Genomic DNA, 14,107 nt, shown 5'->3' on the forward strand with positions numbered 1-14,107 from the left:
AAAGAATTCTGCAATTAACAGGTGAAAAAAGGGCTCTTCTTATCCAAGTAATAAAAAAATTAGAACACCTCCTACAGCTATTTTGTATATAAAGTTTCCATGAAGATTATAGGACTACCATATGCTGCGCAGCTGCAGGATGGAGCCCCTAAGTGTCAGTAAAACATATAGTTAAAGTAGTTACGAGCAGATGGGAATACAATTAACGCATAGGGGATATATTGTTAGTTCATACTAAAGCAAATACTAGTTGGTGCCGAAATCCTGTTTATCATCAGAAAAACACGTAAATTCTATGGTTTGCATTTCCAGAAAATAGCATCTGATTTTCCCATCTTTGAATACAGAAAGCTTTGCCGCTTATTTCAACAGAACTGTGACCCTAAGCAAGCATGAATTCAACAACAAAAATAACTACAGCCAGAAGAATCTGTAAGACCAGAAGGTCACCAGAGTCATCAATTTCTTCCGATAGCCACGGCGCAAGTTAGCATCCTCTCTAGGGACGGGCTGCTAGCAGAACTTTGCATTCAGAAACGGGGCATAATGCAGCACCTCATGAGTTCTAAAAATCGTTAGAAGTGCTTAGAAATCGTTAGAAAGTGTTAAATTGTTTAAACTTGTTATCTGTAAGTAACAAGCTTTTTAAAAAAATAGTGAAAAAAGCTTCAGCCCTTTCTGAGCCCTGAGTATCTCTTTTTTATTATAAATTTACATACATAGACCAGCAATAATTGCAAAACCTAACCATACAAATTTGTTTTGTCTACCAACTAGCTAAAAAAATCAATGCTGCTATCATGATGCACTGTCGTTCTGCTCAGCTGAGATGTTCAATTACTATATTCTTAAGTAAATACCTAAATTGCAAAAAAGATCCATAGAAACATTATCTGCAACAACGTTCTCTATGGGTCTGTGGGTGTAGCTGAAGTAGCCAACATTTAATTTTATGAAGTGTTCTTATTTCAAAGGAAGAGCTATTTTTATACAAGATGTGTGGTGCTTGTTTTTTGAAGTAGTTTCAGCCTTCCCTCAGAAAGTGAAGCAGTATTTGAAATGATACATTATTATAAAAGCGTACATATAGGGAGGAAAAAAAGAAAAATTCCTCGGGAGTGACCTGCAACCAACGCAGGAGTAATGCAACCATTACAAAGATTATTATTCTTCAGAGGCAATTAACTGTCTTTACTCTGTTATACAGAAGTTTATCTTTTTATTATTATTATTATTCAGACTGCATTGCTTTGCAATGATCTATACCCCCTGGGATTTGCCTGCATCAGCTGTCTATGTGACCGAACTTCCACAGTTAAACGCACAGATTAGCATCTCCTCCCTAACTCCCAACTTTTACCCTTGTAAAAGGTTGTCCTCCACAGTATCTCCTGATTGAACTGGCGATAGGATTATTCCCTAGCTCAGTTCATTCAAAACTCAGCTGGGTTACTTTAAATACTGTACTTTGCTCACCTGGCTCATTCTGATTGAAAGAGATAAAGGGTTATGAGCCATCCTGTCGGTGCAATAATCTCTGATGGGGAAATAAGGAACATTTCATGAGCATGTGAGGACAAAACCCACTTACACCAACAGAGGCCAACCAGGACAAAATGCCTGTCAGCAGGCTGCCCAGGGAGATTAATTACACAATGTTTCAACTACAGCTCCACATTTTAAGCAAGCAAATGCCAGTTGTTAAGCAAAAAATAGTTTCGGAATTCGCTAAATTAATACAGTTGTCTAAAAGGCAGTGATAAACATTATTTCATAATAATGAAAATATTCCTCATTACATAAATGTGGTATAATACGAAGTTAATTGTTTATGATTATTTTTGGTTTGGAGGAGAAAAAATTGGAAATAAACAGATCATTATTAATAGAAGAAAAATATATTGCTTGATTTCCATACAAAGTCACTAGTACACAAAAATTTATGGTTACTCAGCAGTTCAAAGGAGTTCACTCCAGCAAGGGACAGGCTTATATTGCACCAACTGAATGCTGATTTTGTTTTAGCCTTTGTCAGTTAACTTCCATCAGTTGAAAACAGACACTGATGTCAATCAGAAAGCTAAATTATCTTCTAACACATGTAAAAGAAGCTATAGTAGCCTCTGAAGCTGGTTATTACAGTGGTTATTTTGACTAGGCAAGGTACTGAGTACAAGGAAAGTCAAGAAAAATTACAAAGGGGACAGACAGACAAGGCCAAAATGTCTTCTCTCATTTTCTCAGTTTTAAAGAGAAAAATTAATATTACTCTGAAAGTATCACTACCCACATCTAATTAATTGGGCTATATTTCTAGCTACCGTATCTATGTTCCTTTGATGTCCAGCTGCCATCTCTTTTGACCTTAAAAAAAAAATAAATTCATCTGAGTGACCCACTGGGTGTCAGAGAAAACTCCACATACTATGAGGATGCAGCTAGTTCAACTGAAGGTGAAAAGGCAAGAAAAATTAATTACTTTCTGGGAAACAAGAACAAAAATCCATGGAATAAAATTCTAAGAGGAAACATGCAGCAAAAGTTAAGATCATCCTTTCTGCAAAGAAACTTCTGAAGTAACTCTCCTCTACCCCATTCTGAATGGTATTAGTAGCAAAATCAAATAAATCCCCCTTTATAATGTGATTTACAATTGAAACTTGTTTTTTATCCTCGTCTGCATGCTGGCTGACCATTTGAAAATTGAAACATTTGAAAATTCTAAACATTGATGTGAATAATGTGAAGTCCTCTCATATGCTACTGGATGGCAATGGGCAATAAACCAAAGTTTTGAATACATACTTCATATCTGCAAGTTAAATTAAATGCCATCTTTACTTACCCTCAAGTTATCTACATTGCACATTGACTTAATTGCATTCAAATTCCATAAATTCTCTCCTTCTGTTGATGTAAACACCACTCGTGAATAGCGATCACCTGAAATTACAGGAGGGGGGTTTTATAGATTGTTTGGGTGTGTCTGGTATCAAAGACTGATGCAAAATCCCACCATTCAAATGACACAGATGAAATCTTTGTCAGGTCATGGGAATCCACCTCCTTTTCAAGATGAGCTATTTATCTGTAAGACTCGGTCCACATGAAAGTTTCAGTTTCCTTAATGTGCTTATAGTAAATATGGCATCTTCAATACTATATACCACTTAGAAGCTCTACAGACTTCTATTCAAGCAAACTATCCTCTGAAATATGACAAACAAATAAAAATCAAAAGATCTAATCAGCAAACTATGAAAGTCTTGGCACAGCATAATGGCAGTACACAGATAATAGTAATCAAAGGCTGATTTAGTAAGTCATGTGGGAATATAAATAATAATTATAAAGCTGTTTCTACAAGAATGTTTTTGCTTTAGAAGCAAATAACTGCAGTGGAAATTGTGATATCCTTGAGGCCATTTTTAAGAGTTCTACAGTTTAGACACATGCATCTTAAATTACAAATTAAATCATATTTATTAGAAGACAACTTTTAGGAAAGGAAATAATTACTTAGTGGCAGTGAGATCTTTATGCATAGCTAACAAGAGAAACAGATACAACCCCAAATATACAGTCTTGCGTAACACAACACGGTACATTGGGTTAAGAAACTTTATCGTGATAATTACAATATTCCAGAAACCAAAAGGCTGAATTTTTCCCACTGCTCTGAATGTGCAGAGTTTTTGCCTTTCACAAGACTGTAATGAAAAGACTCAAGGGTAGTGCTTTATGACCAAGGAAACTGAAATCTGCAGACCCCAGAGGAGACAAAGATACCAGGAAGGACAAAAATGGGTCAAGAGGAAATCAACTGTTTTCTTTACATAACAGACTGGCCAACTTTCCCACAGAAGTGCAATTTCTTCATGACTGCCACAACTGAGACTACACAGAAACAGTAGTGGAAAGAACGAGAGTGAGACTATGCAGAAACAGTGTGCAGGGTAAGAGGAGTTAATTCTGCTTCAAGTTGCAGTTAATACTCAGTAGGGTTTTGCGTACGTTTCCTTTTCCTTACACAAGATTTGCTCCGTCTAATTTGGTTCTGCTCACAGGAGCAGAGATGACGACCTTGCTCATATCCTCTCACTTAGATTTAAGACCATAACGTAATTGGAAAAAAAACCCTCGAACACATAAATCTGTTTTTCACCCCGGTTTTTACTGGTCATCACTCTCTCAGATCAAGTAATATAAACAAATAATTTCACAATTATGTTTTTGTGCTCTGTTATCAGTCCTCACATACTGAAGTAGCTGCAAGAGAGCCCAGGTCATTATATGAATAAAGGCAAGAGCTACATCTGCTAATGCATGCTCTCTGCCAGAACAAAACTTACCGAAGTTTTGCAGTATGCCTTGTAAAAAGTCAGTAAAAAAGTCTTTTTGGCCTACAGTTTAACTTACACAGCTTCATAAACCTTCAGTACTTTAAGGTGCTTGGTGGTGTTTTGTTTTTTTGAGGGGGGTGTTCTTTTGTGGGTGTTTTTTTTTTTGTATAGGGTTTTTTTGTGGTGTTTTTTTTTTTCCTAAAGAAACCCCTAAAATCTACACAAAATACGACCTGTGAGTGTCTTTTAGGACATACATAAGAAAAATATTTTGGTTTAGGTTTTTTAGAGTTAAGTTAATGGTACCGACAAAACAAAACTTCTTCCCTAGTATGAATTAAGTACTACCTCTATAATCATACACAAAACACTGCTTTTACAATGATCAGCATTACCAATAACTAATAAAAGTATTTGCAGGAAATGGAACCACTGAAAAGAAGCACTCCAAGTAAATACAGTTGCTTCCTAGGAAGAACCAATAGCACACAACATTTCAGCCCAATTTCTTCAAAGACTTCTGAACAGAAAAAAGGTGCTTATCATGAATCTACTAAGCAAAAACTGTTTTCCTAATTAGGCAAACAATATACAGAAAAGCTCAGAAAACATTCAACTGGCACAAGGTTTTAACCTTCTTTACACCCTTTCTCCACTTACTTGGAATATCGCAGAAAAAGGTATCCTTGTGGAAGTTCCAGTCCGCTTGCCTCTTCTCTCTTTCATAGTGATCATCTGACCATCTGTCATCTTGATGACTAAACCAAAATAGTTATACCTTAACTTAGCAAAGTGATTATTAATAAAAGGAGCATCCAAACAAGTCTCACATCTTAACAACTCTTACATAAGAGAAAACATATTTTTACCAATGTGACATTGGTCTACAAAAACTGAAACATTCATTGAATTTTTTGGTTACATTAGAGACTTCAAAGGAAATGACATTGAGCCCAGTACTGAAAATATTCATAAATTAAAATTCTACACTGTTTTAAAGAGCTTGCAATGGGAAATATTGAACTCCATGTGAAAGGCCTTGAGAATTGTAGGTGATCAGATTGAATATTTATTGAAATTGGTAGCAGTATATATATTAATTTCAGAGGGTATTGGAGCAAGCACCATGTATACAAAAAACCCCCAGTAATAAAATACATTTTTAATACAAATTCTTACCTTTTAGCTTGCTCATCTGCATATTTGAAAGGATAATTTGCAAGTGTTGCTTTGTACCCTGTGTTTTTCACCATATTGTTCCATGTGACCAATCTCTGTCCTATGGCCGTCCCTCTTGGTTCAAAACCCTAAGAGCATCACATCACAAAATTCCATTAATACTTTTCATTCCTGAGGTCAAATGGGAAAGTGGAAATATAATCAAAGTGATGGATAGTTTTTATTATGAAGCATAGTTACTCGAGGCATCTACTTTTAAAGGTAAAATGCTTTATGACAGGTCAGACAAAATAATGACTAACTGTATAGTGACAAGGGATTAAGAATTCTTGCACGTATTACTTCTCTCCCTGAGCAGCGGTGATGATTTAGGCTATCAAACGTTCAGCACTTACTTTTCAGAGCAAAGGCATTCTACAAACTCCTCTTCTGTATCTCAATTATCACTCTTTACTGATTAAAAACACTCAAGTATATCTTTTCTATTTCTCCAAGAATAAGGCAAATCTTTAAATAATTTTGAAAGTTACTTTGAAACAATTTTAATAACTTGGCTGTTTTCAAGAAATATCCATTACATATGGATATATATCATACATGCTACTATAATATAAATAATAATATTTTATAAGAACAGTATATTTTTATTTGAGGATAATAATTAAATACAATATTTTCAATGAAAGTCCTGAAAGCTACTCATAGGTAAGACAGCTCATGAAAAGTAAGAAATGAGTATTTAATAGAATCTGACAAAAATTACTTCCAGTCCTTCAATATGGATATCATTTCATCCCCAGAAGGCACTTAGAATTCCCTTTCCTTTAACAGATCCTAGCCCACACTCTGAAACCTGATTTAGAACGTATGGTCTTTGTTGTACTGTGCTGTACATCTAAAACTGGGATGAATTTACATTATTCACTGTATAACAATTCTACTGAAGGACATACGAGCTTTCAATAGCAAAATGCAGAAGTAATTTAAACTAGCAGATAACACTCTCTGATGGCAACTGCACCTTTGTATCACCGTTAGCTGCTCCAATGTCAAGATTTAATACATTTTTTTTTTTTCATTAGAGGAATTATAAGGCTCTTTAAAACTTCATTTCTTTCATGGATTCATTAGATATAACTTGCTTCTGCAAGCTTACTACCAGTTGAATCTCTCTGGAAATTGTTTCTCAAACAGATTCACAGTACAGGGAACCTTTTCAGGCATACTAAGAGTCAAGTTTTTGTCTCTAGGCAGATCTCAGTTTAAGAGGAATGTACCAATTGCTGTACTTGCATCCGCTGTTTACTGGTATCACCAAAAAAAACAGCAAATAAAAAATAGTTATTTGACAGTACAACTGATTAATATTTACCTACCAGCAATGGATCAGAGAAATCTGGAAGATCTGGAACTAATATCCCAACCAGCGCACACACCACTATTAACACCGTACACATGCCCAGGACCACCACGGGCCAGTCAGCTATCAGGGCAGCATAGCTACATGGAGAGGAGCAGAGAAAAAGAAGTTACAGAAAGAAAAGTTACACAAAAAAATTAATCCATACTTCTCTAAAGAACCATGTTGAAACTCTGACCCGTTTTCATTGTTTTACTTACATGAAACTAAGCTAGCTATCACCCATGGATGGAAACCATTTGGAAACAGTTTATTTCTACACTTTCTTTTTTTAAAGTAAGAAAAGAGAAAAACAAAACCGCTTCCTATCAAATCTCCCTACTGAAAATTTCTGTTCTTATATAGAAAAGCTTTTCATATCAGACTATTATTTCCCCCCCCACTGCCCCACAGGATTCTGACAAAAATACAGGCTTCTCCTGTCTTTGTGCTGCCACAGAGGTGATTAACTATGGACTACTGAAATACGTATTTCTGTTGTTTAATACATGCACTGCATTTAAAACTGCCATAGCAATAATTTACATAGAATGTTTTTACATTAAAAATGCAAAAAAAAAAGTATGTGAAGTGAAAACTGTTTTTTAAGATTAATTTTTTTTTTTTTTTATATATAAGTACTTTTTCCTTAACTTCATACTTTTGGCATACATGTTATCCATAGTTGGACACCACTAGAAAACAGATGCTTTGTTAAAAATGTAATGATAGAAAACACTGCAGTTTCTTCTTTGAAAGCTTAACCTTTCTTAAGAAAAATTATCAAAGAGAAGAAAAATCAATTTTAAAGTAGAACCCAAAAGAAAACATTTCCTCTATATTTGAAAGTCATTAAAAAAAATACTCAAACTCTATATATCAATGTTGCATAAAATCTGTTGCAAATTCAAAGGTGCAATGGAGTTCAACATGACACAAAATAATCAGCATTAATTGCTTAGTATTCTAGTATAACACATCCTTGGATTTTAACTCCTAGTTCATTCTAAATTTTAAGAGTGCAAGAATTTTTATATGCAAATCTAGTTTTAATCATTTTCATAAAATATTTTTATTTTTGTTAAATTGACAGAAAAGTATGAGAAAATAAAATGAAACAGAGAAATTTTAATTTCTTAATAGTTTTTCTTCCAGTAAAGACTTGAATTCGTAGAGTTTATGTTTCAAGGGCAACATTGTCTAATCTTGGGAGCAGAGTACAGAAGTCCCACAAAGTTTAGAAGGCCTTAGAAAAATAATTACTGGGTATGAATCTTTCTATAGCGGTAGACTCTGTACACACCAAATGCTGATCAAGAAGACCTATACTCTTATTTCCTCCTCAACTTACATGCAACGTAACATGGAACTTTATAGTAGAGCGCTTCTATACTTATTTTTACTGTCTTAAAAGGTTATGATTCTTTTTCAGTTTCAGAGCAACCCATTATCTAACCACAGTTTAATTATCAGCTCTAGAGAAGTTTTCTGTCCCATTGCTAAGAAGGGAGGTAATGCCTCCAGCAACACTTTCCCAGTTTTCTAACTGTAAAATCAATGTCAGTGACTGAGCTTATTGCTGACTTTCCATAGCATATGGAAATAGGTATGGTCTAGGGGTCTACGTACAGCTTTAAGGAGTAACGAAGTCCAAAGCACTGGGTGTATCTCAATTTCCCACTAGGTAAATGTGGAATAATTCTTACATTCTCACACAAGAGGTTAATTAGCAAAAGCTTGAAAACCAATCTGAAGGGTAAGTTTTTATTAAAGTGAATCACAAAGGGGCAGCTTGCCAAATGAGCAATTGTACAAAGCAGAAATGAAGGGAAGTAAATGAGCTAATAGAATTTTCCTATTTATAGGACTAAATGTTTTCATAAACACCAAGTGCTAGATTGACTAGCTATTATAGACATTTGCTCTGAAGTCATAAAAATTTTCCTATTCATCACTAAGTGCCAGATTTAGCACTTTGACATGTTGTCTCTACACTTCCATTCTCAGCTGAGCAGCTCTTAAACTGGTTAAATTCTTTTAGTCACTAGCTTTAAAAGAAACTGTCCTAGGTGAACCGTTTAACATGTTAATAAGCCACATATAGAAGAAGGTAAGAGTTTGTTTACACCTGCAAATTTGTCCTGTTTTTTGTATTATATACTGAAATTCAGATAAGCAAAGCTGACCTGGGCTAGCACATCAAAAAGGACTAACCACACTATATTTTAATTTTTTTTGTCAGAGCGTCACTTGGTGGTGCTGAGGGCTCTGGCTCCAACCAAGTTGCCTACAGCCAGCCTCAATCCCAACCCACCATAACTGGCTAAACAGATGGCAGTAATTTTATTTTTCAGCCATTAAAAAGCCATAAAATGAGTTCAATTACTTGTTACTTTCTCTGTACCACCACCCTGGCTTAGATTCTGTGTAAATGACTGTTTGCCTGACAGTGTCCGAGCCCAAGAGGAAAACACTTAAATCAATTCCTCAGTCAAGGAATCACTCGCATTCAGAAAGCACATCCTTAGTGCTAAGCACATACTTTAGTACTTTCTTAAAACCCTAATTTTTGATGCCTAATTAAAACTACAGTTGTTCAATGACCTGGTGTATGGCTACGCTGATACACTGCTGATTCTTTTTTTTTCATCCAAACTAAGCACTAAATGATGAATTCTCAATAACTATGACACTGACTGAAATCTCTTTTTTTATGCCTGTCCACCCCCTGCTTTCAATCTAGTGGTTAGAATGGTGACACCACTGTAAGCTGCCTTGTACCATGAAGTTTTCATATAGTTTTCATTAATCTCTTTCTAATCTTTTTTGTCTGCTGTTTTTCACACACCTGAAAAAGGGTTGAGGTTTTTGGTGGGTTTTTTTTTAATGTTTTAAACAATTAAAAAATGCTTAGGAGAGACAGTAAGTAATCCAATCTATAGTTATCTCACACATTTAGCACCACTAAAGACTGGTTGCAAGCAATTTGCCCCAACGTGATCTAAGACTTCAGACACTTTCTTAAAAAAGGAGGTGGGGGGGGATAGAAAAGATTGTGGTCCACTTTTCCTTCTCATTTTAAGCTATAGTGTTAACATATGGATAGTTTTAAACTTTTCAATTCAGCACCTATATGCATACTCAGGTTAAACCACTTCCCAGTCTCATACAGAGACAGAAACATATCATATATAGCTTTGGTATCATAGAGAGGTCGCTATGAGCAATAAATATTTGTGTGACTGAATTCATACTAACAAACAGATTTATGTAACTCAAACCAGATATTTAACAAACAGGGTTGTTCTTTACTACAGGCAAATCATAACAGTTTTAGGGAAGTTGCTGTGTTGTTTTCTCTGACCCTGCCATTCTTCAGAGCGTATGTAGTCCAAACCTAATGTTCTTGACTGTGTGGGGTTTCTGGTTTTAGGAAGAAAAAGAGATCATTACAATGAAATTTCTGAACTTTTCTGTCAGGCTGTTTTATCATTATTGATGATACAACCAAGCTGCTTCTCAGAATAACCCTTAATCAAAAAGGTACCGAGTCACAGCGTTTTTATGCTTGCGCAGGAAGTGTATATACTCACAAAGAGAATGCCATGGACTATAGTAAAAAAATACCATAAATATTTGCCAAAAAGGAACATTGAAATCTGCATAGATTTTAAAATTCTGGCCCGGCACACTGTCTCCAAAAGCCTCTCCAAAAGAAGCTATTTACAGAAAGACTGTTTCATGGGAGTACAAGAGTTTGGCCACCATCTGTGGTCTATCCCCTTCCTGCTCCGGCAGGATTCACAGATGTGTGATTAGGGACGTTAAAGAGCTTGTCCCTGGCTCCTCCTTTCAGCGTTTACTTAGGGAGCCATCGTAGATCAATTCTTCTAAATGTTGTTTGAACTTGCTGATGCTATCCGCCTCCACAATCTCTTGTGGCAGTTTCAAAAATTCACTCCCTGTTGCATAAAGAAATACATTTTTTTGTTTTTTAAAATCTATTTTAATTTCTTTGCCTACTATTTTCCTCAAATGCTCCTTATTCTTGCATTGTGTGAGGAATAACAGTTTTGCCATCACCTTATCTGCTGCCTTTCTGATTCTGCAAACCTCACATGTGACAGTGTTAGACCTTACCTTTTTGGTAACTTGAATGGTCTGGCTGGCCTGGAAGGAGACAAAAAAAGAGAGTAATTGAAAATATATGAAATATACATGCATGTGCCAATTTGTTTAATTCTTCCCATGCATGGATAAGCAGCTAAATTATAAAGATCAGATATTTTAGAACATGAATTATTTTAAAAGGTACACAATCATATTCAATTGAGTCTCTGCAAACAAGTAATTCAGAGAATAATTACAGCTACAGACAGCTGGGTTTTCAAAAGTGAAATTTTATGCAGCTGATTTTTGGGATTACTATTTAAGAGGCTTTTCTGGTTTTCAACAAGAGACCAAACAAACTAACACGATAAAAATTCAGTACCATTGAAAACCATGACAAAGTTTGCATATGATGGGAACGGACAACCAAAATACCATGTTCTGACATTGCAATTCACAAACTTTCTTAATTGTCCTTCATAATTCCACTACAAAAAATTATTTTTGGACATAAACTCTGTCTTGTCATAATGCAGGAAACAGAATGACAAAAGGTACGCGTATAAAATAACCTTTCTATGCAAGTTTTTGTTATTTGTTAAAAATCTAACACAAACATTACTGTTATGAGATTGCAAACCCAAGTGCAAATTATTCATATCTGCTGCTGTTCAGGGAGCACTTCATTTTGTTAGCTATTGGATAAGTAAGTTCCACATAAACTTCACTTAAAAAAATTCCCATGAAGAATCTGTAAGTCCTTTCAAGAATTCCCTGCCTATGCCCGTGACATACGATCACTCCAATGACCTAACCATACTATGACTTCAGTTATGGACTTGTTTTACCATCAAGGACATCTTTAATATTGCTTCTTTAAAAAAGTATCGAAGACAATTAAGAAACAGCTGCTTGCATAAAACAGATCATTTAGTATTTCTACAGTGAGGTCTCCAAAAAAGTAAAGATTTGCGTACTTTTGCACCACCGGATTAACAAAATTCTAAAGCTTAATTCAGTGCTCAAGAATGTTATTTGCTGTCCTTCAGAGGATAAGCTTCACCACACTGGGTTGAAATTCCAGTCCTGGGGAACCAAAATGTTTTGGCGTCATCATCTCACAGTAGCTGCAGCCATGCCCATACTAGGTGACAGTATTGCTTAGACTGTATCTATTTCTAACTCTGAGCAATTATAAAGGTAAAGGGGAAATAATCCATATAAAACTGAGCCTCAGAAGCACCATGCTGTTACACCAAACAAAAAGTATAAGCCAAGGCAAACCAGCTCTTAATGCAGGAACAGACCACTTCAGACATCTATAAAAAGCACTGCTAGCTAACATGATAGCAAAAGGGTGATGAAAATGTAACTGACAGCATAGAGAAATACAAATGTGACCATTCCTATTATCCCGTTCCTCAGCAGGGAGGATGGAAGAACAAATTAAACCAGCAAAGCTAAACACTGATGCTAAGCCCTCTTTTACTCTTCATCTTCATTCGTGATGTGTCACAAGCAATACAGCCCATAAATGTAACTATGATGGAACATTCAATCGAGAAATATAAAGCTAATACATTTATTTCCTCAAGAAATATAAATCCCTTTTAATTTAACTGTTGTAAGAAATAAGAATTGTATGAAAGCAAATTTCTATCAGCTGTAAATCACTGCTCTCTGGAAATGCTCCAACCCGACAAAGCAGTCCCTGCTAACTGGGACATGCCCGTAGGTAAAAACTGTTCTTTGAAGCCATGAGGAAGCTGAAAAAAAGAAGGAAAAAAGCAGAGTAACCAACCTGCAGTTGCAGTAACTCAAGGATTAAGGAAATGTGCAGACAAGGATTTTCTGTTAAATCCAGGCACAAAAATTAAGATTAAATTTATGAAGTGTCACCAACCTTCAATCTGTAGTCCAAGATGCACAAATCTGACTTTCGGAGGTACTGAACATACTCAATTTCACAATAAATGCCAAAAACTTCTGGTAGCACCACAAGAACAATAGACGGCAGCCAAAATGTACAGAAACCCAAATAAACTGAGTTCTGAAATGATTTTCAACAGTAAGTAAGTTGCCTGAGGCTGAAAAGAAGGCGTGGCAGGCTCAGGGGACTTCTCACCATCCTACCCACAGCCTCAACCACAAACCCAACTTTGCTCAGCTAAGGCTAGACTGGACGAGTAGAAACTAGGTACTGAAGTCAGAATTCACTAAACTTGAATCTGAAGTTAGTAGTAGCAGGACTCTGTATGAAGAGAAACGCTTCAACAGACAAAGCCCTTTCATGGACTAACTCAGCACCAACGCAGAGCGCAAAGCGAACGTGTGCTTCCCTGCTTGTACAAAAAAGGGGACAAAGCTGGAGTCAGGTAACAGATTTTTGTAATTGCGGCATACCCTCTTGGGTTTACAGATTAGAGAGAAATATATACAGACATAATTACTGTTAATATGGTGATTCAAACAGGATTTTTTAGTTTTATTTGTAAAGACCTGGGTTCCCTTATATGCTCAGACCCTTGTGAATGCGACTCCCGTTTTCATCGGTGTCATAACGGACCCTACCGTGAGCAACACCACCATACAACTACTTGGCACAACCACCAGCCATCCAAGGACACCAACTAGCACAAACTTTTTAATTATGCTGACTTGTATACAGGTTTATGTGACAACTCCAGTTTATATTGGCAGATACAGTCACCCTCCGTATCCTTGGACTTCATCAATTTTAGTACCCACATTTACAACAAAGTTAATCTACAAGGTTGAAATCAGGTGCTTTAGTTGAGAATTAACTCCTGTAGAGGCAACGAGTATCCACACCATCATACACCACGCTGTACCATCGTTACCATGATCTCCAGGCCTCTATAAAGGGTTAACTGGTTCATCCAGAAAGCCATGTCCGCATCACTACGCAATCCCTGCAAACACAAGGGTTTGCTCAGACAGTGATGTACAGAACCTCATCTGAGGTCCTCAAAAAGCTGGCAAGACAAACATTTGTTGGGAAGGGACCAACACATAATTGATAACACTCTGGGGATGATGCAGGCCTTCTCTCAAT

At 36.0% G+C, this 14,107-nt stretch overlaps 1 protein-coding gene across 8 annotated transcripts in view; it reads right to left on the reverse strand.

Moving 5' to 3' along the window:
* DISP1 (dispatched RND transporter family member 1) overlaps window positions 1-14,107 on the reverse strand; it is a 92,768-nt gene that overhangs the window by 6,105 nt on the left and 72,556 nt on the right. For all 8 annotated transcript variants that reach the window (XM_009637116.2, XM_035892185.1, XM_035892179.1 and 5 more), the window contains 5 exons: window positions 11,062-11,091; window positions 6,899-7,022; window positions 5,523-5,650; window positions 5,004-5,101; window positions 2,846-2,943 (listed from right to left, as the gene is read on the reverse strand). In XM_009637116.2, the coding sequence (XP_009635411.1) occupies window positions 2,846-2,943; window positions 5,004-5,101; window positions 5,523-5,650; window positions 6,899-7,022; window positions 11,062-11,091 (478 nt within the window). The remainder of the gene's footprint in view (window positions 1-2,845; window positions 2,944-5,003; window positions 5,102-5,522; window positions 5,651-6,898; window positions 7,023-11,061; window positions 11,092-14,107) is intronic.

The sequence above is a fragment of the Egretta garzetta genome, unplaced genomic scaffold, assembly GCF_000687185.1.
Source record: "Egretta garzetta isolate BGI_Z169 unplaced genomic scaffold, ASM68718v1 scaffold130, whole genome shotgun sequence".
Lineage (NCBI taxonomy): Eukaryota > Metazoa > Chordata > Aves > Pelecaniformes > Ardeidae > Egretta > Egretta garzetta.